Below are 25297 nucleotides of genomic sequence, written 5' to 3'. Positions count from 1 at the left end.
CATTGAATCTCAGCTGCCATATCTTCAACCACTCTTCCAGTTTCCTTAAATCCCGACTCATTCTCCACTCCTTCCGGCGTGTCCACTCTATTTCAGATCTTAGTGTCATCCGCAAAAAGACAAACCTTACCTTCTATCCCTTCCGTAATGTTGCTCACAAAGATATTGAACAGGACTGGTCCCAACACCAACCCTTGCGGCACTCCGCTCAACACCGCTCTCTTCAGAGTAAGTTCCATTTACCATCACACATTGTCTTCTGTCTGTCAACCAGTTTGCAATCCAGGCCACCACTTTGGCACTCACTCCTAAGGTTCTTATTTTATTCACCAGTCTCAGTATGCAATACAATACACCCCTTGTAAACATACAATTAAAATGTGAACTCTGTGCGAACACTCTCTCAATTAACCTGCGAATCATTTAGTCCTCTTGTAAATTGTCGCTCCTAGCGATAAGGCTACGATCCCGGATTACCACAGAAGAACCGGGAGACTTCATTATCCTTTCCCACTGTCTTTAACGGTGTGAGAGTCCTCTGAGTATCTCCTGAGTCGTTTGTTCTTTCTGACACGCCAGCGTGGCTTGTCCGGCCTGCCTGAAGTTGGTGCTCGGCTCTGCTGTCTGGTCTTCTGTGACATATAGCCAGCCTCTGCCAGCTGGTGTTCAGCCTCCTCTGCCTTATGTACCGTGTAGGTAGTGCCCTGGATAGTCATTGTAAGGCCGAAGGGGAACCACCGGTACCGAATCCCTTCTTTCCTCATGACTGCGTGTGGTGGCTTCTTTAAATTCTGCTCTTTTTTTTTATGGTGATAGGGGATAAATCCGAAAAAAATAGAGATGATTGTTCCAAAGCCAAGTTTGCTGCTTTCTGGCAATTGCCAGCACTTTCTCTTTTACAGGGAATCTGTGGAAGCAGGCTAAAATATCACATGGTCTGTCACCTATCCTGGGCCCCAGTGTGCGGTGCACTCTTTCCAAAGCGATCTCTATCAGGCCCTGAGCTTGGGCGCTGTTAGTATCATGCGTCAGTAAAAAGTCAGATATTTTGCACCACCTCCTGTGTATCTGAGTACTCTTCCGATTCTGGCACTCCATGGATTCTCAGATTGTAATCACCTATATGTGAGGACTACCATCCTGCTTGTCCTGGGAGAAAGCAGAGTTGCTTACCTGTAACAGGTGTTCTCCCAGGACAGCAGGATGTAGTCCTCACGAAGCCCACCCGCCACAGAGTTGGGTCCAAAACATTTTATTTTTCGCTCGCACCTATTGCTACAAACAAGACTGAAGGGAGACCCCTGTGGCTCAAGGGATCATGGCATGCTCAGTGTGCCAGTCAAAGCTTCTAGAAACTTTGACACAGTTTTCCCTGATAGGGATCTGTCCAGTAACGTCACCCACATGTGAGGACTACATCTTGCTGACCTGGGAGAACACCTTTTACAGGTAAGCACTCTGCTTTCCCCCAGTTTGAGAAACTAATCTGAGAAGAATAAAAGCAAATGTCTGTCAAGCAGGCATAAATCTAGCTATAAGGTGGGTGATGTTATCCAGTGGGCAGACAGACCCAGCCGTCACAGCTCAGGTCTTTCTGAGCACGTATAGGAGTTCCCATGTGTGAACACTGCCTCGTGAAGCCCTCATGCTTTTTGCCATGTGGAAGTGTTTTCCAAGTCTGTTTCACTTTCTGTTTTGTGAGATTGCAAGACACTCTTCATTGTTGCCTCAGCAGCTCCTCAACAGAACTTTTATGATCTACTTGAAAAAAAAAAAAAAGTGGGGGGAAAGAGAAACTGAATGGAGAACTCTAAGGCTGAAAAACCCCTATGGTTCAGTGGATTTAAGGCTTGTCGTATGGGTGTCGCATATTCATTATAGGCACACACTATTTGCTATTGTTCCCAGTTACTCCTGCTACTACTACAACACATTTCTTTATGCACAAATAATACATAAGAGACAGTCCCTTCTCAATAGAGCTTAGAATCTAATCAAGACAAACAAGTCACGAGACTTGGAGTTTCATATAGTAAGAGAATGGTTGAAATTAGTTAGAGGCTGAAGGTGGACAATCGGACCTAAGATTTAAAAGCAGTCTCAAAAAGGTTGATTTTTAGATGGGATTTAAACACGGCGAGAGAGGGAACATGATATATCAACTCACGAAGTTTATTCCAAGCACATGCTGCAGACAGATGGAAAGCAGAGACAGGAATTGGTGGTAGAGAAGGCCATAGGCGTGACTTGTCGGAGTGGTATGCTCTTGTGTAGATATCTACTTACACCTGAACTGTGTGCCAGTGGTAGATTATAAACAGTTTCAAAACAGTTGAAGGCATATTATGTTTTGTTTTAATGCTTATAATTTTTTTTTGTTATATTGTACCCTACTGAGCAGGCAATTCTCTTTATGAGCAGTCTATAAATGACTGTAAATAAATGTAGAGAGATGAGAAGTAGTGAGTAGCTACAGAGTGAAGGCACTTGTAGGTGAGTTTGAAGAGCTTAATCTTTGTGGAAATGGATAGGGAGCCAATGCAGTGACTTCAGAAGAGAGATATGGGTGTAGCAACTTTGGCAAAGGATAGGTCACAAAGCTCACTTTAGCATAAATTGTAGTGGAGGGAGATGGCTTGCTAGGAGACTTGTGAGGCGCAAGTTGCAGTAGTTTAAGCAGGAGGAGATGAGGATAAGGGTTCTGATAGTGTGTTCAGAAAGGAAGGATGCATTGGCAATGTTAGAGAGAGACTGCACATTTTAGCAGAGATTTGGATATGTGTAGAGAGTCAAGATGACACCTAGGTTACAGGCTGAGGGGGACTGGAAGGACGACAGTTTTATCCACAGAAATAGAGAGAAGTGAGGTGGACGGGGGGTGGGGTAGATGAGCTCTGTTTTGCCTTGTTGAGTTTAAGGGTGGTGGGACATCCAAGCAGCAATGTCAGACAAGCAGGCTGAGACCTGGGACTGGATTTCTGATGAAATTTCTGGTATAGAGGTAAATCTGGGGATATTCAGCATAAAAATGGTATTAAAAGCCATGAGAGAAAATCAGAGTACCAAGGGAATTGGTACACGGGGAGAAGAAGAGGGCCCAGAATAGAACCCTGAGACAGAGGTAAGAAGAGAACCAAGAATAGGACAGGGTCCTGAAATACAAGTGAGGAGAGTGGTGGAGGCTAGGGGAAAGGTAGAGGAAATAAGTGGGGTGAAAGGGAGGTAAAGGTGATCTGGTTGAGAACTAATTTTTGTGAATCTTGTCATGGAAAAGAAGTCTGCCATAGTCTGGACAGAGAGTGAAGAGGGGAGAAAGGCAAGGGAAGTCTGTGTGGCAAGAGCTGCGAGAGTTAGGTGCAAGAGTTTGATAGATGATGTAGTCATGTTTGGCAAATATATTAGCAGACTGACAGGTAGTCAGCATGCATTTGAAATGTATAAAACTCGCATGGGCATAGGATTTTTAGCCAGAGATGTTCTGCAGATTGGGTGCAGGAATCTAGGTATCAAATTCTAGGGTTTAGCCAAGGCTGGGGTTTGGTGTCTTACAGGACAGAAGACCAGAGGAGGGGCAAGAATGTCTGAGGCTGAAGAGTGTAGTGTTGTATGAAGAAACTGCTTTGTCAACTGACTCAATGTAATGGAGGATAGGAGAAATGAAACAGTAGTGGAAAAGATATAAGGGTCAAAAGCTTGGAGATTCCTCAAGTAGGTGTTGGTGACTGGACACGTTTGTGAGGGAGGGTGATTTAATATGAAAGTCATTAGATGGTCTGAGAAGTGAAGTGGAGAGACGGTAGTTGGAAGAAAGGACTACATAAAGTCATGCTAGTGAGTAGGAGCAGTAGAGCAAAGTTGGAGATCAAATGAGATTAGGCAAAGGAGTTTTGAGGCATAAGAATTAGAGGGCTCATCAACATGGAGATTAATATCACAAAAAATAAGGGAAGGGGGGAAGATGTCAGTGAAAAAAGAAAGCCAGGAATCAGTCTGTAAGAGGTGGTGGTGGGGGGGGATTTATCAGAGGGTCGATAGATGGACAGCTACCTGGAGAGATAGTGAAGTGAATAAGGGGATGTAGAGAGCTTCAAAGGAAGAGAGAGTGGGCTTGAGATGGAAGGGAGGAGTTGAAACCTACAGGAGGGGGAGAGCAGCATCCCACCACCACCACAGCCAACTGGGCGAGGCATGTGAGAGAAGATAACTGCCATGACAGAGAGCAACAACTGAAGCAGACTCAGGGAAAAAAACCATTTCTCAAGGCAAGGAAATGAAGAGAATGAGAGAGAAAAAGGTAATGAATTTAGGTAAACTTCTTGGAGATAGTTTGCATTCCACAGGGAGCATGAAAGGAAGAGTTGTGACCAGAAGTCCTCATGGGTGCAACAAAGCCTAGAAGATGGAAGCTTTGTGGAAGATGCCTTCAGGTAAGGCCTCAAAGACTTAGCATGAGGGCAGGCAGCATAGCTGCTCCACCTCCTGGAGCAAGGCCTCTTCTGGCACCATAGAAAACATTGGTTGAGCTAGAACTTGGATCCTTCATCCTCACATGAGTCTGCTGGGAAGGCTTCCTTTCACCCCCTTCCCAACATATGTGACTGGCCTCCATGTTATGGCTGAATGTAGAACAGGAGGAGGGGGTTATCAAGAGGAGTGCTTAAGCAGCATGAAGGATCCTATTTTGGGTGTCTTCCTCGGTGCCATAGAGGTCTGTGCTATCAGTGTAAAGATCTGCTAGAGCAGACCTAGCCACATAGAGTCCCAACCTCCTCTGTGCTTGTTGCTTCATCTTTCCTGGTGCAGAAGATCCTTTATAGCACTCGGTCACTTCTTTCTGGAAGCTCCAACCCTGGTGCAGTTTCATATGCTATCAGTTTAGTTGGTGCAAAGTATGGCATTGTCAGGGCCCCTTCAGTTCTGTCAGAATGCAGTATATCTGTGCAGAGCAGCAATCCACAGAAACCTTGGCGTGTTAAGTATCCTTGCTGGCTTCAATGGTGAGGCTGGGCAATGGCAAACAAAACACGTTGGTGCAACTGGTGTGAAGTCTGAGCCAGGTGCTTCAGAGGTCACAGCTTCAGTACCTATGGGTTCAGGTTTGGTATGAAACCAACCAGTTGGATCCCTTCTTCTGTAGCCCAAGAGACTTGCTTCAATATCTATTCTTCTTTTCTTAGGCCTCAGCATCTCTTTAGATAAAGTTCATCTCAGCACCATTTCAGCATATCACCAGGTGGAAGGGGCTTCAGTCTCTCTCCACACTTTAGTATCAAAATTCATGAATGCTCTATGGCATTCCAAGCCACCAGTTGGTACACTCCAGAGCCTTGGGACCTCAATGTAGTCCTAAATCAACTTATGAAACCTCCGTTCACACTTGAGTCTGTGGTCTTAAAGGGTCTCACCTGGAAAGTTGACTTGAGGCTATCACTTCAGCATGAAGTGTAAACGAGTTACAGGTTCTGGTTTCATATTAACCATACCTGCAATTTTTTCACAACAGGGTTGTTCTGTGACCTCACCTTAAATTCCTTCCAAATGTAGTGTCTGCATTTCACATTAATCAAGGTATTGTTTGCCAGCATTCTTTCTAAGCCCACAGGCACACAAAGTAAAACGGACTCTACTCCTTAGGCTGTAAGAGCTGTGGTGTATTACCTAAGAGGACTTAACATCACAGGAAAGTGTCTCAATTGTTTGTGTCCTTTTATCCCAATATATTGAGGAGGGCAATTGCCAAAAACTCTACTTGGCTAGCATTGCATTGTTACAAGCTAGCTAGCTTACAGGTTACAAAATGTCAAAGCTCATCAAGTGAGAACCATGGTGACTTCAGAGGTTCATTTTAGAGCCAGTTCCATTAAAGACACATGCAAAGCTACTGCTTGGTTGTGAGTTACATTTCATTACTGTTAGGACAGCATGTCCCCAGAATGAATGACTTTGGATGAGCCTGCTCTCTCCAGCCTCAGTTGAAGGGGGTTGGGTTGACTAGTAGCTGCTCTGCAGTGTAACAATCAGCTTGGGATTCCCATTTGCTATTGTTGATTCATGCCTGTTTACAGAGAAGCTTGCTTACCTGTAAACAGCATTCCCTGTAGATAGCAAGATGAACTGGCCATACTTAATACCTGCTTTCCTCCCTGAAGTCAACTATTGCGATAAGGCTAAAGTTCTGGAAAAGACTGCAAGCCTCAGAAGGCAACAAACACACAGGATCTCCCACGCATGCTCAGTAAGACTTTCTGAGCTCTAAATGCTAAGTCTGTCCTGTCTGTCACCACGCATTATGGCTGATTTATTCTGCTATTTAAGGAGAATCCTATTTACAGGTAAACTTGCTATTTTTATACAGGACTTTGGAAATCCAGTTTGTTAGCATATCTTGTCGAGCTAGTTGGCGATTCTGTTAAGATGTTTGTTTTTCTTAAATTGCAGTGCCTGGTGGTGTGGAAACTCGCTATAGCTGTTGTGAAGCAATCATAGGAACCCCTGGATGCCAAGTTGCAAAGGTAGAAACCTTTAGAATACTGAAGTGTTCGTTACAAACAATTTAGTAATCTGCATTGCTTTTTGGGGTTCAATTTATCCATATTCTGGACTGATAAAGCTTTCTAGTAGATTTACCTATCTATTCTGCAAATATTGTATCCTCTGTTTAAAATAAGATGGCCCTGTAAATCTAAGGAAAATAACACACATTCCTGATATTTTGGGTTTTGGGACAATCTTTGCTCAGTCTTGCATAAAACATTTGTGCTTCGGTATATGATGTATGAAGCTCATTATCCCTTTCAGATATGCTGTTTTTTGTTCTGACATCCAGTATCTGGAATGGGTAGAAGAAACAGTTTGTGCTCATTTTTTTAAACTTTATTTAAACAAAGCCATCAGATGATACATACAATAAGAATAGGAAAAACAAATCTTGTAAACATATGTAGCATAAGACATTTTCAAAACAAGAAAAGAGGAAAAATGGAGTTCTGATTAATATAAACAAGCAGAGGCATCCTATTAATTAGGAACTTGCATTATATTTGTACTTAGACACTATATTTTCCTAGAAAATGATGCAAAGCAGTTTATGCTATTTAAAAATACAAAACCATTAATAAAACAAAATATATTAACTATTAATCCCTAGCACAGACTGTCTCTCTACTCTGCTCTCACTAGGGAGTGAAGAAACAGAACACAGCACAAACTAGAACATAAGAAATATATATTAGGTGAGACCAAAGGTCTATCAGAGACAGCATCGTGTGTGTCAACAGTGATCAATACAGGTCACAAATACTCAAGCTTCCGAAGAATAGATCCAGTCCTTCTTGCTCACAAAGGAACAAATCAACACTAAAACTCCCTTACCAAAACCCTTACACTAACATCATCATAAATTTGCCTTGAACCCCTCTCAACTCCTGGTTGTTCCCAAAAGCATTACCCCCTTTGGTTTGCCTCTTCAAGAGCAAGCAGCTCCCATGGCAGACTGCTTCTTGTGGATGGCCCACGATGTCACAGTAGGGGCAAGGCTAGAGTTTGGCAGACAGGAGTGTCTTAAGATGAGGGCTGGCACCTTCTTCATGCGGGGGGGTTGGAGGAGGGGAGAAGTAGTGGTAAGGTACAAGTAACCCCAATATGGGCTCCTGATTTTTCTTAAGAGAAAAAATGTCTCCTAAAATATGCACTATTATGTACATGAGTTTTCTAAGCATTAAACATCAGTTTCCTCTTCATATAACCAGGCCAGATGTATGGGTGTATGCTTTCTACCCAGCAGATAGAGATTGAGGCTTGCTGACATCACCCAATATAGGCTCCTGTGCTGACCTCAGCCTGCCAGTATTGAGTGTTGTGTCATCGTTCCCCCCCCCCCCCCCCCTCGATGGAAGACAAGCATACTGTGCTGTGAGTGAGGCCTGATTAAGCCAGGTGAAGAAGATAAGAAATTTGGATGGGGGTAGTACCTGAGGTGCTGCCTCCCCTTCTCCCTCCCTTGGTTGAGCACAGCCGGTGGATGAGGAGGCTTCTAATTACTAGAACATTCTTCCCTTCTTCATTATCTAGAATTACTCCCTTCCCTCTCTCTCCCCCATTTTTCTCCTGCGATCTTTCTTCAAAAAAAAAAAAATACTAAAGGCTTCCCTCGCTATATTTTCCTCCCTTCTCCTGAGCCTTGTGGTGTCTAGTTACTGTTTGTTAAAGCTGTTTGGAAAGAAAAACTTTGCTATGTGAGGGTGAGTTGTAGTTGGGTTTTTTCCTTGATATGGTCAGGGATGAGATGGGAATGAAGCTGGAGTGTGCCTTCAAGAGCATTGGAAAAACTCAATAGTTTATAAAGCATACAGATTGCACTGGGAGGCACTGCAAAGGGGGGAAGCTTCTGTAAATCTTATTGGGGAGGAGAAGAGGGAGAGGGAAGAGTATGCAGAGCTGTCCATCCCGTGGTGGGGGTTGGGGGCGGGTCATATCTCCAAAAATGTTCCACTTTAGGATGGAGAATCTGAAATTGGTTACAGCAGCAGTGCAAGCTTTTTAATATTAGATCTCATAGAGGCATATCTACATTTCCTAACAAAAAAAAGGGCTTCAGAATGATCTTCGCTTTGCTGTGACTGGGTGGCACTTTGTCAGGCTTTTCATTTTGGGTTGGCCCACGGCTCCAATATCTCTTTCCAAGATGGCTGTGGTAGTTGTAGCCCTGTGAAGAGAGTATTTTGGTGCATTTGTTTGGAATTTTTTGATCTGAGCAAGTCAGCCCAGGAAAGTGAATTGGTGATGGCCAGAGTGATGCTGTTGCAAGACCTGGGCTGGATTTTGTACTGACAAGAGTAACTTAATTATCTTCTCAACCTTGGGGCTTCGGTTTGACATTAGAGAAGGCTGGATCCGGTTGACAGACATAAGGATCCAGAGGTTGGAGAATCAGGTGCATGGCTTCAGAGATTCATGGTATGATTTATCTTCATGTATTGGGTTCCATGGCAGCTGCTGCTTTGGATTTAATTACTTATGTAGAGATCCTGATAGATCTCTAGCAGAAGGACTGTTCCAATCAGTTGGGGAGGGAAAAGAATAGTTAATGAGGGTTTGTATCTCCCTTATATGGAGCCTAGAATGGTGTGCTGCTAGCCTATATAAACTCTTGCTACCATTTTCTGATCTGGAATCTTAAGTTAGCTGTCCATGGAAGGCATTTTTACTGTTCATGAGGAATGCCACTGGGGTTTCTGGCTTGATTCCTGGGTTCAGAAAGGAGACAGCTTTCACCCTTTTCTGCCCCAGTACAGACCGTGTCTGGAACCTGTTAATGTTTTGTTTCAGAGGCTTTCCACTCTCCTTATCTCAGATTTTGGTTTCCCTTTTTAAGATTGTTTTTCTAGCATGCCTGACTACTCACCCAGAGGGTCAATGTATGCCAAATCAAGATGTGATGTCTGACTGAGAACGTGGGTGAACTGCAAGGAGTTCTAAAGAGGCGTTGGTTCTCACTCTTTCATCCAGGAATGGATGAAGTGGTAAGTTGCCTGGACCTAGTAATAGGTTCACTATCTTCTCAAGGAGATTCAAAGAGAGTTTAAAGGTGCTCAAGTACCATAAGTAAGGATGAGAAGGAAGAACTACAAGAGAGGTAGGAGTGATTGGAATTTTTCAGTATGGACTTTAAGTTCAACAAAAGGGACTATCCCCTATCAATTTGGAAGGAGCTTACAAACTGCTCCATAATTGATTTGAAAAGGAGAGATTGGATTTATCAACTGGAATTTACTTTAACCATTCAAATTTACTAAAGGAAGGTCACAAATATACTTAAAGCACTAAATTTGTAACATCTGATCGGTAACAGATGATCGAGGGGTTAAAGGGGCACTTAGAGAAGATAAGGCCATTGCGGAAAGATTAAATGATTTCTTTGTTTCGGTGTTTACTAAAGAGTATGTTGGGGAGATACCCGTTCTGGAGAAGGTTTTCATGGGTAATGATTAAGATGGACTGAACCAAATCACAGTGAACCTAGAAGATGTGGTAGGCCTGATTGATAAAACACAAAATAAGGGATATAACTAGTATAAAATAGACACAACAAAATAAACTAGTTATTAGTAATTGTCAGCACCTATAAGATCACAAATGCTAGATGTTGCTACTTCAATATAATTCTACATTTGTTTGAAACTGTAATAATTTAATTTATTTATCAATTGTTATCAATTTTTATATGGGGAGGAGTAGACCTCAGCACCGGCTCAAAAATTCTGTTAATTAACAGAAGATTGTTTTTTTGAAAGCCGTGTTGGTACAATCACTGGTCTACTACCTATCCTATTTATGTTTTTTTCTTTTTTTAGAAAATTAAAATACTACTTTAATATTGTTTCTTAAAACTGTACTGGCGATGTGATTATTTCAACTGACAGTCTTGTTATTATTGGAGATTTCAGTACTATAGTACTAATTGGTTATATTCTGCTTTACTTTTATGTTAGAAATTTAAATATTATAGCACTGATTAATTATGTCTGATCTTAATTCAAACAAAAAACTCCATTATGACTCTTCAGTGATCAGCATCACCAAAACCACATATACTTCAAGTAAGCAACTTCTGAATTGTGTTGACTCAAATTCAGAGCCTGTACGGGCTTCCAGTAGTATAACTTAGAGCAACTGCGATGGTTGTGAAATTATATTGACTCAACCTCAGAGCATGGACGGCTTCCAGTATTCAAACTCAAAGCAGCTGCAATATTGTTAAAGGTGCCACCCGACAAAATTCAAACAGCTACCTGTTTACAAAATGGCAAACAGCCTTTCATATCCCGACTTTCATGTCCCATCAATAACTTAGCTTGGAAAAACTTTTAGCCATAATGTCTTTTTTGGCTGAACAAACCAATTCAAATCCTCAATCAAAGCTGCCACTAAAATGACTTATCTTGAAAAACTTTTAGCCAGAATGTCTTCTTGGCTGAACGGACCGCTCCAAACTCTTAATTGAAGCTGCCACAACCACTTCTGCCTCTTTACAGAAGCCGCCGACGTTGGCAACGTTTCGAAATCTGCATCAGGGCGAACTTGATGATGGACAAGAACGTCTCTGTAGTCGGGTCTGATTGATAAACTGAAAAGTAGTAAATCACCTGGACCGGATGGTATACACACCAGGGCTCTGAAGGAACTAAAAAAATTTAATTTCAGACCTATTAGTAAAAATGTGTAATCTATCATTAAAATCATCCATTGTACCTGAAAAATGAAGCCTAGTTCCTAAAAACTAAAATCATCTTCCCTGCACCATCTTCTCATCCACGCATTGATACTCTGGAGCTGCACATGGAACAGGGAGCATTGCTGAGAATGCTACCGTAGAGGTTCTAGATTTCAGTTTTCTACCTGAAACCCTAAAACTTCCCTCTACACTTATCTGCTTCACAGATAGTATCTAAAATACTATCTGTGAAGCATGAGGTCTGCCACCTTTGCATCAGGCAGGCAATTTACCAAGTGATCCTCGGAACCACCAGCCACCCAGTTATCAACCTTCCTAATAACTGAATTACCAACTATAACTGCTGTCTTAACCCTTTCCTCCTGCGCACGTGCCCCTGCAGACTGTCCTCAGTGAGAAGATTCTAAATCAGATTGAGGGAAGGTCCTAGCTACAGGATTGCTTCCTGCCTCAACAAGCTGATGCTCTCCTTCCAGGTGACCTTTTTCTTCCAAGGCAGCACAGGGGCTTACAGATTGGAGGTGGGACTTCTCTACTATGTCCCTGAAGGACTCCTCTGTATACCTCTCTATCTCCCTTAGCTCCTCCAGGTCTGCCTCTAGATTCCAGAGATTGGGCTTGGAGCTCTTTGCACTTAGTACACACAAACACCAGCTGAGAGAGAATCATACATGTAGCACTCAGTGAAAAAGTCTGGAAAGCCTCCCTCTCGCTGCTAGACTTCCTCCTGCTTTATAGTTTTGTTGATTTGCTATAGAGTAAAAATTTAAGGAAGCATAGATGTAAAACTAACCTAAAGTACATCTATTCTATAGACTTATTTTGACTCTCGGTGACCCTCAAAACATTACAATTAATCTACCTGTGTCTTCATAGTTACCCACCTTATTGTTTTGAATTAAATTCCTTTGTAGCAATTTACTCCTACCAAACAAATTACCATGTAAAATCAAAACATACAAAACCAAATAAAAACAGATAAAGTTAATAAACGATATGGTATAGCAAGGTAAATTGATAGAGTATAGAAAGGAAGCTTGAGGTGCTTGCACTGTTAGGTGTGTGCTTCTGATCCTCTTCTGCTGAAAGGGATGCAGGGCCTCTGGAAGCTGGGGCTCTGGAGTTTGAAGCCTAGATCGCTTGCCATGACCTCTGGAATCCTTGGGAGCTGCTGGGAACAGTATGCAAATGAGCCATCCAGTCCTCTTCTGCTGCAAGGGGTGTGGGGCCTCCAGAAGCTGGGTCTGTGGAGTTCGAAGCCTGATTGCTCGCTGGGCACATGACTTGCTCTAGACCTTTGTGGGAAGAAGCATTATTGGAGCACTATGCTCCAATGCCACAAAACTTCTTCTCTACTCTAGGAAACATCAGCCAATCAATGCTGAGGGCAGCGATTATCAGCTTCTTGTTTCTAGAAAGGGCTATAATTAGTACTGGAAGAGATGGATATTATCTGCTGCCTCCCACTCCCAGAAAGAAATACAGCTACACAAGTGGATGGTGATGTCTGGCACCGAGATGGAAAAAGCTTTCTAGAGGTCAAAGACTGAGAAGATTTTTCTTAGCATGTGCAGACTCTCCTACAAGGCACATTAATACTTTTGTCAGCAACACTGGTGGCTTATGCTTCCAGCGTTGCTGTCATAGCAACATTGAAAGAGGTATGATTGTACCGTGTTGCTGGATTTGTGGTTTGGGGAGGAAGGATGGTTTTGGTTGAGGTAGGATGGTTTATATTTTAAGCCATCATGGAGAAAAGGAATTAGGTGCTTATTAGCCTGGTAAGAACAAAGTTGCAGGCCTATCATTGGGAGAGAGGAGGGGGGTGGGATATTGGGCATAGGATCTGATATTAGTTTAAGCCATTAAAATAGCGGGGGATTGGGCCTAGAGGCCTGCCTGCTTTTTTTTTTTTAATTTAGTTTTTGACATTTAACTGGTTATATCATTTGAACATAGCTGAATGTGGTAAAATAATCCAGGTACATCTACCCGGATCACTTTAACCCTGCTCTGAGGCATGTCCAGGCTTAACTGAATAACTTAAACTCTGAATATCAGAGTTAGCTGGATAAATTATTCAGCTAAATTAAGTCCACTCTTAGAATTGCCTACATTTTATCCAGTTAATGACTTAGCTAGATATAATTTATCCAGTTAAACTGGCTAGATATTCAAACATCAAGATTTATCCAGCTAACACAAGTTATCCAAACAAACCCCTTTAATTGTCACTCATGTTTTTTGAAACAACTGAGAGCTTCTGCCATGCTTTTTGTGTTTTTGATGTGAGTAGACAAATACAATTATAAAGGAAGCATTTCAATAAGCAGTTAATATGAACTTGAATTACAGGACCACAACTTTGAGAGATTTAAGTGCCCAGAGTAGGATCCAATTTGTAGAAACAGTATTTAATTTTTATTCAACAGATTTAGTTGGCTAAAAATTATGTACAGGAGCTTCCAGGGTTGCCTGGGTGTCTCTAGATCTTAAGTTGCTTGAGAGAACCATATTACTACTTGCAAAGAATTCAGGGGGGTAGGAGGTTAAATTTTTTACTTTTTGGGGGGGGGGGGGGGGCTTAAATTAAGTAATATTTTTTTTCAGTTATGTAGCATGATGGTTTTATAGAATGTATTTCTATACTGTAGTTTTATCCAAATTGCTTTTAATGAAATGCTTGAATAGAAATGAGTTATGTATTTTTGCCTTTTAATGTAGCTCCATGTTCATGATGGACAAAAGGAAAATTTGGATGGCTTTATGAAGACATTGATAAAACTGCCACCACCTGATGGTAATCCTGGGGTATTTGCTCTGGATTGTGAAATGGTATGATTTAGCATTTCGTTTGGCTATGATGCTACCATGCAAAGGAGACTTTATTTTGATACTAATTCTCAGAATGTAGAATCACCTCTTAAAATTTACTGCTTGCCTTATATTCTGTTCTGTAGAGCAGTAAATCATAAATATAACTGTTTGAAAATAGACCAATCCAATATACTAATCATTGCTTTCTGGTGATAATGGGTTCACTTATTGTAACTAGAGATAATATAGGGTCATACTTCACTATGCTTTTATAGCCAAATAAGGTTGACTATTTTAAGATATGGAAAACAGATTAGTGATACTTTGCATTTTTATTCCTACTCTTCATCTTAAAGGAACATAACATCAGTACTCAGTAAAAACCCAAGTATTCCTATTAAAAAAAAACACATCTCTGAAATTGTCTTGGTCCTGGAGCATTGCTCACCACTTTTAGGGAAAGACTAGTAAGAAGTTCATGCCAACAATGGGCATGTTTTGGAAGGCAGTTGCCACAGCCATTACATCTTTGGGGGGGTTCTAGCATAATATAGATCACTATAAAGGACTTTTCCACTAGAGATTTAAAATTCTGAGACTGCTTACTAAGCATAGGAGGGAGGCCATGCTCCATCAAGCTCTGGGTCCTGGCCTACAAGTATTTAAAAAAAAAAAAAAAAGTACAATGATGCATGATACAGAAAACTTTGCTGTACTGCCTGTGTGACTACCTCTGCTGTGATGTTGCTGAGGCACCTCCTGTCATCTTGAAGTTTTATTTCCTTTTTACTCTTTATTTCTCCCTCATGTCTTTTCCTCTTTCTGCCTCCTTTCTCCCTGCTGAAGCCAGAGCACACAGAGAGAGGGTCCAGGTTAGGTAAAACAAATGTCTGATTCTTCTGAAATTACATTGCTCATTCAGTATCAAACCAGTGCCAGAAGGTGAGTTTTTTTTCCTGACTTAAATCCACAATAAATGTCTCACTTTAGTACATATAGGATGAATGTGGTTTACTATTCATTCCATTTCTATATTTGAATATAAAATGACTGACATATTTTCAATGACAAAAGCTTAGACAATGATAAAAGCTTAGACTATGTGGAAAATATTGAAAATTAGTATGTTACCATTCTTATCCTGTTAACACCAGTCCAGATGGCAAAGAATGCTGCTTTTTAACATAACATAAGACATGCCATTTTGGGTCAGACCACAAAGATCCATCAAACCCCCCAGTATCATGTTTCCAACAGTGGCCAATCAAGTCACAAACATCTAGCAAGTACCCAAACATTAAATGTATCCCATGCTACTAATGCTTATAACAAGAAATGGCTATTCCCTATTCATTAATAGTATATGGACTGCCTGTTATACACTCTTAACCTTTGTGCTGCACCATTGAGTCCTACATCAATGCTTCCAACACAGCTATATGCTGGCCTATGCAGAATTTTAACAGGATTAGAGATACCCCATCCAATTACTAGAGCCCTTACACCAACAAAAGTAATAGAACAAGCACTACACCTAGAGACTCAGATCCCATTTGCTCTCTAATATGTCTTATGTCTAATTAGCCTCCTGTTCAAATTTTGCAGAGCCCAGATGATGTGCAGGACTATACTGGTATCAGAAGAGTGTCCCACCACCTACACCAGCCCATCAACCAAATCTAGTTGGTGAGAGATTTCTTTACCTCTCTGGTAGCTAAGGATAGAGAGGGTACTTTCCAACCTCTTCTGTCCAGAATATTGCATCTGCTCCCATGAGAAGTTCCATTATCTCCTGTTCATATAGATAGTACTTCATCAGAACCCCAGCCATCAGAACTGCAGTGGAGTCCAACCAATCGAAAGAGATACACTAGGAGTGTACTCTTTCAAGAAGACAGAGGACCCCTTTGGCTGTTTGCTTCATCATTGGGGCCTTGGCTTTGTGTTCCCTCTTCTCCAGACTGAGAAGAGGTAAATGGCAATGCCAGCCCCCCCGAATCTCCTGAATGCTCATCTTCACTAGAAGACCTTTCCTATGCCAGATTTTTGGACAAGCTGGAGAAAGCGCTTGGCTTCAGTGTGTGCAAGGTTAAAGATCCTAGTGCATAGGTCTTTGATCTCCTCCAAGTTCTGGACACTTCGGCACAGCCAGCAGCTATCCCCATCCATGATATACAAGGATTACAAATAAGGATGTAGGACATAATTGCAAGGAAACCAGACCTCAAATATAAAGTACAAAAATCCCTGGAGTTTGGGATAATGCAATTACTCATAAATGAATTGTTGTAGAATCAGCTCTTAAGAGTAAAGAAAACAGAATATACTCAAATATTCCCCTGGGAAAGATTTCCACATTATTGTCAATTTTAGAAAGTAGGTATTGCAAAGCTCCATGCTTAAACATGGATTTTTGCCCACCAATTCTGTGTGGTTCAATACTTGCATGACTGTATCCAGAAACTGAAGCCTTTCCTTCTACCTAGTGAAGCTGGAGTTGCATACCCTCAGTCACTCCTAGATGCAAAGAATGTACAGGCATTTTATTCACTCCGTTTACGAGGCATTCAACACCACAGCATGCACCTTGACATTGTCCATCAGAGCACACCTCCGTTTGGTTGAGAACCAGTAGTCTATGTGATGATGTCCATGACAAGTTGACAGAAGTCTCTTATCAAGGTGTTCCCTGTACGTACCTGGATCAGTCCAGACAGTGGGTTATGTCCCCAATCCAGCAGATGGAGTCAGCACAAGCTTTGAGGGGGCGTATCCATATATACTACTACCCCCTCTGCAGGAGTTCAGTATCTTCTGACTCCAGCAGATGCGAGTAGGGGAATCAGGATTCCCCTCCTTTTCCTTTTTCTTCACTTTCTTGCTTGATTATGGCTTGTTGTTGTCTTTTTCTGTGGATCAAGTTTGTATCAAGTTTGTATTAAGTTTAAAAAAAAAAAAAAAGAGTTCTTTCAACTTCTGGGGAGTGGCTTATCTTCCTTGTCTCTTCTCTGCGGCCTTGCTGTTTATTTCTCGTTGCAGCCAGGGGTAAGTTTGTTTTGCCTTTGTAGTTTTTTCCTTCACAGCTCAGCCCCCGGTGCCCGCGAAAGCCGGTGGAGCCGGCCTCTTCGCTCTTTACTCCCTCACCCGCAGCCATTTTACAGCTCCTCATGGGCTGCTGAGCCATTTAGGGAAAGATGTCTGGGGCGGGTCGTGTGGCCAGGAAGGCCCCCCCGCGGCACCCTCCTCTATATTCGGGCAGTGCGGGCCGACTGGGCCCCCCCGCAGCAGCGCTTTTGTGCGCGTGGCCCCCCCCCCCCCCCCCCGTGGCTTTTTCTTTTCTCCTACAGCGATCCCGATGCCGCGGCTGTCCCGCTGTGCGGCCTGCGGAGACCCGGGGTCCCGGATTTCCCGGGAGGGCATCTGTGCACGATGCCTTCCCGGGGGGAAAGGTACCTCACAGTCCCTGACTGATTTCTCTTTTTTGCCCGGGCGGCGCGGGCCGGCCACTCCGCCATTTTTGGCGGGAACGGCGGCCATTTTACATTCTGAGCGCCCTGAGGCGCAGGCCATGAGGGGGAACGGAACCCTGGAGGCCACGAGGGAGAACGGATCCCTGGAGGACTCTACCAGCGGGGGTGTTCCCCCGATTTTGGTGCAGGAACCAAGCACCCAGGGCCAGGGAGCAGGAACCACGCCGCCCCCGAAGCGCACCCGAGCAGGCCGGGGTTCTCTCCGGAGTTTATCCTGCTCATGCATACCGCTTATCTGCAGGGGCTGGAACCACCTGTGGGACCCCCCCCCCTCCTAAGATCCCTCGGATGTCGCCCTTGACGCCGGCCCCCCCCGACCCTCCGGGAGTGGGGGCCTCCCGCCTTCCTACCCGGGTCCGATCCACGCCCGCGGCAGTGGGGGCGGTGCCAGACCCGGCGGGACATGGACTTGACCTCCCGGACGGGGGACAAGGGGATGGCACGCAGGAGGGGGATGATCCGTGTACCCTATGCCTCTTCCAGAGGGAAGAGCTGGACGACCTCATCCCGCAGATCATCCAAGAATTAGATTTGGACCCGCCACCAGACCCGCCTGCCCCAGTAGCTCCCGCTGTCGTCACTTCTTCAAGGAAGGGAGATCCTGTCCTGGCGGCACTCCGGCCGAGGGCTCGGGCTTTTCCCATTCATGACTCGTTTTTACAACTTCTCACCAGGGAATGGGACACCCCAGAGGCCTCCCTGAAGAGCAGCCGGGCTATGGAAAAGCTGTACCCGCTCCCCGAAGATTTTCTGGACCTCATCAAGGTCCCAAAGGTGGACTCCGCAGTGTCGGCGGTCATGAAGAGGACGACTATCCCAGTGACGGGAGGTGCGGCATTGCGGGGCACACAGGATCGTAAGTTGGAAGTTTTCCTTAAGCGGGTTTTTCGAGGTCTCCGCTCTGGGTATGCAGGCGATGATGTGCAGTTCGCTTGCCCAGCGGGCTAGTCTTTTTTGGGTGCAACAACTCCTCACATCTCAGAACCTGCCGTCCGATGAGGCTGCCCAGGCAGATCGGCTAGAAGCCGCAGTGGCGTATGGGGCGGATGCCTCGTACGACCTTTTTCGGGTCCTCGCAAGATCCATGGTTTCGGTAGTGGCAGCACGACGACTACTGTGGCTACGCAATTGGGCGGCTGATACGTCCTCTAAGTCGAGTCTGGGCTCTCTTCCCTTCAGGGGCAAGTTCCTCTTCGGGGAGGATTTGGACCAGATCATCAGGTCCCTGGGGGAGAACGCTGTTCATCGGCTGCCGGAGGATAGGTTTCGACCATCCAGAGCTTTTTCTTCTTCTCAGACCAGAGCCAGAGCGCAACGGCGCTACAGGGGATACAGACAGGCGGGCTCCCGGTCATCCGCCCCCAGGTCTCAGCCCTGGTCGCGCTCCTTTCGCAGGCGTCGGCCCGCACGCACTACTTCCGGAACCGGGAACCCCTATACCAAGTCTTCACAATGATGCCAGTCTCGCCCACTCCCCTGTCCCCAGGATTGGGGACTGACTAACGTATTTCTACGCGGAGTGGGCACGGATCACCTCGGACCAGTGGGTCCTGGATACCATAAAACACGGCTACGCATTGGAATCTGTCCGCCCTCCGCAGGGAAGGTTCATCTTTTCCCCCTGTGGCTCGGACCTCAAGAGAGGAGCGGTGCAGCTGACTCTGGACAGACTCCGGGAGATAGGCACTATTGCGCCCGTGCCCTTCGGAGAGGTGGGCTCAGGCCACTATTCCATCTATTTCGTCGTACCAAAGAAGGACGGTTCCTTCTGGCCTATCCTAGACCTCAAGGAAGTCAACAAATCCCTTCGAGTCATTCGGTTCCGCATGGAAACGCTCCGGTCAGTGATTGCGGCGGTGCATCGGGGGGAGTTCCTCGCCTCCCTGGACTTAACGGAGGCCTACCTGCACATTCCCATCCGCCCGGACCACCACCGTTTCCTTCGTTTCAAAATTCTGGACCAGTATTTTCAGTTCACGGCTCTCCCGTTCGGATTGGCGCCGCGCCGCGCACCTTCACCAAGATCATGGTAGTCGTGGCGGCAGCTCTCCGGAAGGAGGGCATCCTGGTTCATCCTTATCTGGACGATTGGCTCCTCCGGGCGAAGTCATTCGATCATGGACGCTCAGCGGTGACTCGAGTAGTACGGTTTCTACATTCCCTGGGATGGGTAGTGAACTTCTCCAAGAGCTCCCTCATGCCCTCGCAACGCTTGGGTTTTTTTGGGGGGGGCGACCTTCGACACCCTACTGGGCAAAGTTTTTCTGCGCCAGGACAAAGCTCAATCCTTGCGGGATCACACACGACGGTTCTCTGCGTTGCCAGAGCCCACCTCCTGGGACTACCTGCAACTCCTGGGAGTGATGGGGTCCACCATCGACCTTGTACCTTGGGCTTTCGCGCACATCAGGACCTTACAGTGGGTGCTCCTCTCCTGTTGGAAACCAGTATCGCAGGACTACCAGATGATTCTCCCGCTCCCGCAGAATGCCAGGGACAGTCTGGGCTGGTGGCTGGATCCACCGAACCTGGCCCGTGGGGTGTCCCTCGATCTGCCAAATTGGGTGGTGGTGACCACCGATGCCAGTCTAGCAGGCTGGGGTGCAGTCTGCGATCGAAGAGCCACGCAGGGGACGTGGTCCACGGTGGAGGCGAAGTGGTCAATCAACCGTCTGGAAACCAGAGCGGTCCGGCAAGCTCTGCGACATTTCCTCCCGCTTCTTTGGAACCGGGAAGTCAGAATCCTATCGGACAACGCTACCACCGTGGCCTACATCAACCGACAAGGAGGCACGTGCAGCCCGCAGGTCGCGCTCGAGGCGGCACTGCTGATGCAATGGGCGGAGCGTCATCTCGTCTGGCTAGCGGCCTCGCACATCGCCGGTGTGGACAACGTCCAGGCGGACTTCCTCAGTCGTCAACTGCTGGACCCCGGAGAGGGGTCTCTCTCCGACAAAGCGATGCAACTTCTCGTCCATCGGTGGGGGGCCCCCCACTTGGATCTGATGGCGTCCGCTCTCAATGCCAAGGCTCCACGCTTCTTCAGTCGCCGGAGAGAGCGCGGCGCGGAGGGAGTGGATGCCCTGGTCCTCCCGTGGCCGCCACATCTTCTGTCCTACGCTTTTCCACCATGGCCCCTGGTGGGCAGGATGCTCCGCAGAATAGAAAGCCATCAGGGGACCGTGGTTTTCGTCGCCCCAGAATGGCCCAGGCGACCCTGGTTTGCGGACCTGCTACAGCTGGTGATCGACGGGCCAATCAGGCTGGGGCACCTCCCCCCAGCTCCTACATCAGGGCCCGGTATTTTTCGAGCAGGCAGAACTCTTCTGTCTTGCGGCCTGGCTTTTGAGAGGCGCCGCCTCCGGCGTCGGGGCTACCCGGAGGCGGTAGTATCCACGCTATTGCGGGCACGAAAGACATCGACGTCGGCGGCCTATGTTCGAGTCTGGAAGGTGTTTCATTTTCTACAGGCGGGGGTGGAAAAAGGGCTCGCCTATAATTCACTACGGGTTCAGGTGGCCTCCCTTGGTTCGCTGTTGAGCGATGGGGGCTCTCTTCTACAGTATCCTGACATTGCTCGTTTTCTCAAGGGTGTCAAGCATATGCGTCCTCCGTTATGGGACCCTTGTCCCTCCTGGAGTCTTAACCTTGTGCTTCGCTCCCTGTCGGGACCACCGTTCGAGCCGCTGCGCAGCGCAACGATAAAGGATCTCACTCTCAAGACTGTATTTCTTGTGGCCATCTGTTCCGCTCGACGCATCTCGGAGCTGCAGGCTCTGTCATGTAGAGAGCCCTATCTCCGTTTCTCCGACTCTGGAGTTTCGCTTCGCACCGTTCCCTCCTTCCTTCCGAAGGTGGTTTCTGCATTCCATGTGAACCAGACTGTGGAGTTGCCGTCCTTCTCTTCCTCAGAGCCGAAGTCTCTCCGTCTCTTGAATGTCAAGCGCACTCTGCGCCTCTATCTGGAGGCTACAAATGAGTTCTGGACCTCTGACCATCTCTTCGTACTCTGGGCCGGTCCTAAGAAGGGGTCTCAGGCCTCGAAGACTACTATTGCCAGATGGCTGAAGGCCGGCATCGCTGCTTCCTACATTGGGGCGGGTCGGACTCCCCCACCCGGCATCGCCGCGCATTCTACACGTTTTCAGGCGGCGTCCTAGGCGGAGTCTCGCTCGGTATCCTCGCAGGAAATTTGTAGGGCAGCCACCTGGAAATCGTTATACACGTTCTCGAGGCACTATCGTCTGCACCTCGCCTCTTCGGTCTCTGGACACTTTGGCGAGCAGGTTCTCCGAGCAGGCCTCGCAGGACCCCACCCGATTTAGGGAAGCTTGGGTACATCCCACTGTCTGGACTGATCCAGGTACGTACAGGGAAAAGAAAATTATTACTTACCTGCTAATTTTCGTTCATGTAGTACCATGGATCAGTCCAGACGCCCACCGCGTTTGGGTTCTTGATCCTGCTCAGCTCTGCGCTACTTCTTGCTCGCAGTGTTCTGTGTCTTCACAGTCATTTCTTTTCGCTGTTTTTCACAGCTCCCTACAAGTTGGTAGGATGTTTGCGGTTTACTTGTTGCAGTTACAATTGTTTTCATTATCTGTTTCCACAAACTTGATCCTTCGGGGGTTTCTACTCTGGCTTTGATATACTCGATACTGAACTCCTGCAGAGGGGGTAGTAGTATATATGGATACGCCCCCTCAAAGCTTGTGCTGACTCCATCTGCTGGATTGGGGACATAACCCACTGTCTGGACTGATCCATGGTACTACAGGAACGAAAATTAGCAGGTAAGTAATAATTTTCTTATCACCTTTTTGGTGAAAAGCTCAGAGAAACAGTTGCTTAAATAAAGGAGCAACATATTCTGGTGCAGTCCCTATCAGTGGAACTAGAATAATATTCTTCTGCAAGGCCCTCTTGCTCTTTTAAAAGATAGTATTTGTAGAGACACAGTTCCGAAAATTTCAGCGATACTGGATGTAGCCTCTACTTCTGCAACAGCATTAGCTTCTGGCTTGCACTAGATACCATGAACGGCAGCAACTGAAAGTGGCTTAGCAAGTCCAACCCAAGCCTGAACCATGTTTGTGACCACACCTCAAACCGAGCAACAATCCTCTCCAGTAGGGGGAAGGATCCAGCACTTCTTGGAGGAACATAACATAAGGAGTGACACGATCACAAAGGATCTGCTGGGCTTTCAAGATCATGGAGTCTGGTTACATTCTGCATTTCTCCCAGCTTCCAGCGCTGCCTCATTACTCAGCCTTTAATCTGGGTCAGTCTTGCTCAGTGCAACTCTGCCTAGAAGTGGAATTGCTTCTCAGACAGCAGGAGATAGAACTTGTCCCTCTGCATCACCATGGCCAGGGTTTCTACTCCCACTATTTCCTGAGACCCATCCTGGACTTAAGTCTGAGCAAGATTATACTCTGGGAGAAATTCAACAAAACTCAGAATTTGTTTCATCCAGAAAAGAGAATAGATATGCACTCCGAATCTAAAGGATGCATATGCCCACTTTTCTATTAGTTCCTCCCATTGGCATTACCTATGCTTTATAGTGGGACTCCTCCCATTGTCACTACAGAGTGCTTCCTTTCAGCCTATTAGTACCGAGGGTACTCACCAACTGTCTAGCAGTAGTGCAGTGCATCTACAATGAGGACTTTTTGTGAAGGTGTTAGTCTCACTGAAAAAATTAATACAACTAATTCAGTCATTGGGATTCCTGGTGAATTTTGGGAAAAGGCAGAATATAAATAAAATATAATCTTTTCAAATTACATGCTAGAAAGTGAAAATCATTCGAGCTTGGATAGATTCTAAGAAAATCATCCTTCCAACAGATCAAGCAAATGTACTCCGATCCATAGTATACAACCTGCCGAACACAAATCAGTCATTGGCCAAAGACACGATTGTTCTAGGTCATAAGGCAGCAGTAATCCATGTGGTTCCACTAAGTGAAAGGAATAGCCTAGTGTTTAGAGCAGTGGGCTGCGAAACATTGAAGCCAGGGTTCAAATTCCACTGCTTGCGGCCTTGGCTAAGTCACTTCAGTCTCCATTGCATCTGTAACAAACGTAGACTGGGAATTACCTAGAGTATCTAAATGTAATCCACTTTTGAGGCACTTGAAAAATCAAAATATATAAATTAATCAAATAATCTTCATATATGATTCCTACAGTTGGGCCTTCTTTCTCAGTGGGACCAACTGACTCAACCAAAGTACAGATTCAAAAGAAATGAAACTGGAATTGCTCTGGTGGCTAGACCCATTCATTCTTCAGGAAGAAGCTCCCCCCTGCTGTCTCCTTACCAAGCAAGTTTGGCAATAGATGCCTTCACAAAGGGATCGAGAACCTACACAGGCCCTTTTCAGATCCAAGGGATTTGGTAGTTCACAGAAAAAGCATGGGATAGACTTAGTTTTTGGGTACTTGCCAGGTTCTAATGGCTTGGATTGGCCAGTGTTGGAAACAGGATGCTGGGCTTGATGGACCCTTGGTCTGACCCAGTATGGCATGTTCTTAATTTCAATTTAACTTCCTAAAATGAAGTGCGATCGGGCATACTCTTGACAACATTCACTAGCTTCCTCCAGGTAAAGAACATTCTCATTCAAACAGAAAACCAGATAGCCATGTTCTAAACAAACAGGGTCATGGACTCTTTTCCAAGAAGTGATTAAAGATATATGGGACTAGGTGTGCAGACATCAAGCCATCCTGCAAGCAACCTACCTCCCAGGGATCTCGAAACACACTGGCAGACTGCTTCAAAAGAGTATTTTGAGAGCACAAATGATCTCTACAGCAATCGACAGTTGACAAACTATTTATTCAATTGTTGGGGACTTCCAGCCATCAACCTGTTTGTGTCAGTGCAAAACAGAAAACTGGAAAAGTTTTGCTCCATTCTTCCTAACAAACTCAACTCCGCTTGTGATGCTTTTCTATTTGATTGGAATGCAGATCTCATGTACGCTTGTCCACTGATACTGCTGATAGCTGCAAAAAGTTCTCAAAAGACCAGGCTGGAATAATCTTCCATAGGTCTAGCCTGACCCAGGCAAGACCGGTTTGCGAATCTGGAACAGCTGTCTAGCAGTCCTCCGATCTCTCTTGGATCTGACCCATCATTCAGTTGAGAAGAGGGATTTCTATTCCATCCCAACCTCTCCTTCCTCAGCTTGACAGCTTAGATGTTGAGTACTCAGTAATCAACAAATTCTCTTTGCTTAGAGGTTGAGGATATTATAATCTCCACCAGAAAACCAGCTAGAGGGGAGTCTGTAGTTTTAAATGGAGAAGATTCTCTGCATTTTGTCAACACAATATGTTGGACCCGTTCACTAGTGAACTTGGTTATTGCACTTCCCTCTCTTTCAGGTTCAGGATTAGCAACCTCATTTGTGAGAATACATTTTTGTGCCATAGCAGCTGCTTATTCCAAATTTGATGGTAATTCAATCTCCTTGTCCCTTAGTATCCAAGGCTTATGGCACAAAGCTTCCAGTTGTAAAACCACCTGTACCATGAAACCTAAATGTGGTTCTAGCACAACTGATGAAGCCACCATTTGAACCATTGGAGGCAGTTTCACTTAAGTTACTAACACAGAAAATTATATTCCTTATAGCAGTTATATCAGCCAGAAGAGTCATCAAACTTCAGGCATTGGCTCACTATTCTTCTTATATGTA

The 25297-nt window shown here is 45.4% G+C and overlaps 1 protein-coding gene across 3 annotated transcripts in view; it reads left to right on the top strand.

The window, feature by feature from the left end:
• Nucleotides 1-25297, top strand: part of LOC115093962 (RNA exonuclease 1 homolog) — a 298859-nt gene that overhangs the window by 143831 nt on the left and 129731 nt on the right. For all 3 annotated transcript variants that reach the window (XM_029606496.1, XM_029606504.1, XM_029606512.1), the window contains exons 11-12: nt 6439-6512; nt 13958-14068. In XM_029606496.1, coding sequence (XP_029462356.1) covers nt 6439-6512; nt 13958-14068 — 185 coding nt within the window. The remainder of the gene's footprint in view (nt 1-6438; nt 6513-13957; nt 14069-25297) is intronic.

The sequence above is a fragment of the Rhinatrema bivittatum genome, chromosome 1 (genome assembly GCF_901001135.1).
Source record: "Rhinatrema bivittatum chromosome 1, aRhiBiv1.1, whole genome shotgun sequence".
Lineage (NCBI taxonomy): Eukaryota > Metazoa > Chordata > Amphibia > Gymnophiona > Rhinatrematidae > Rhinatrema > Rhinatrema bivittatum.
Note: the sequence above shows the minus strand (reverse complement) of the source record. Positions and strands in the feature narration are given on the sequence as shown.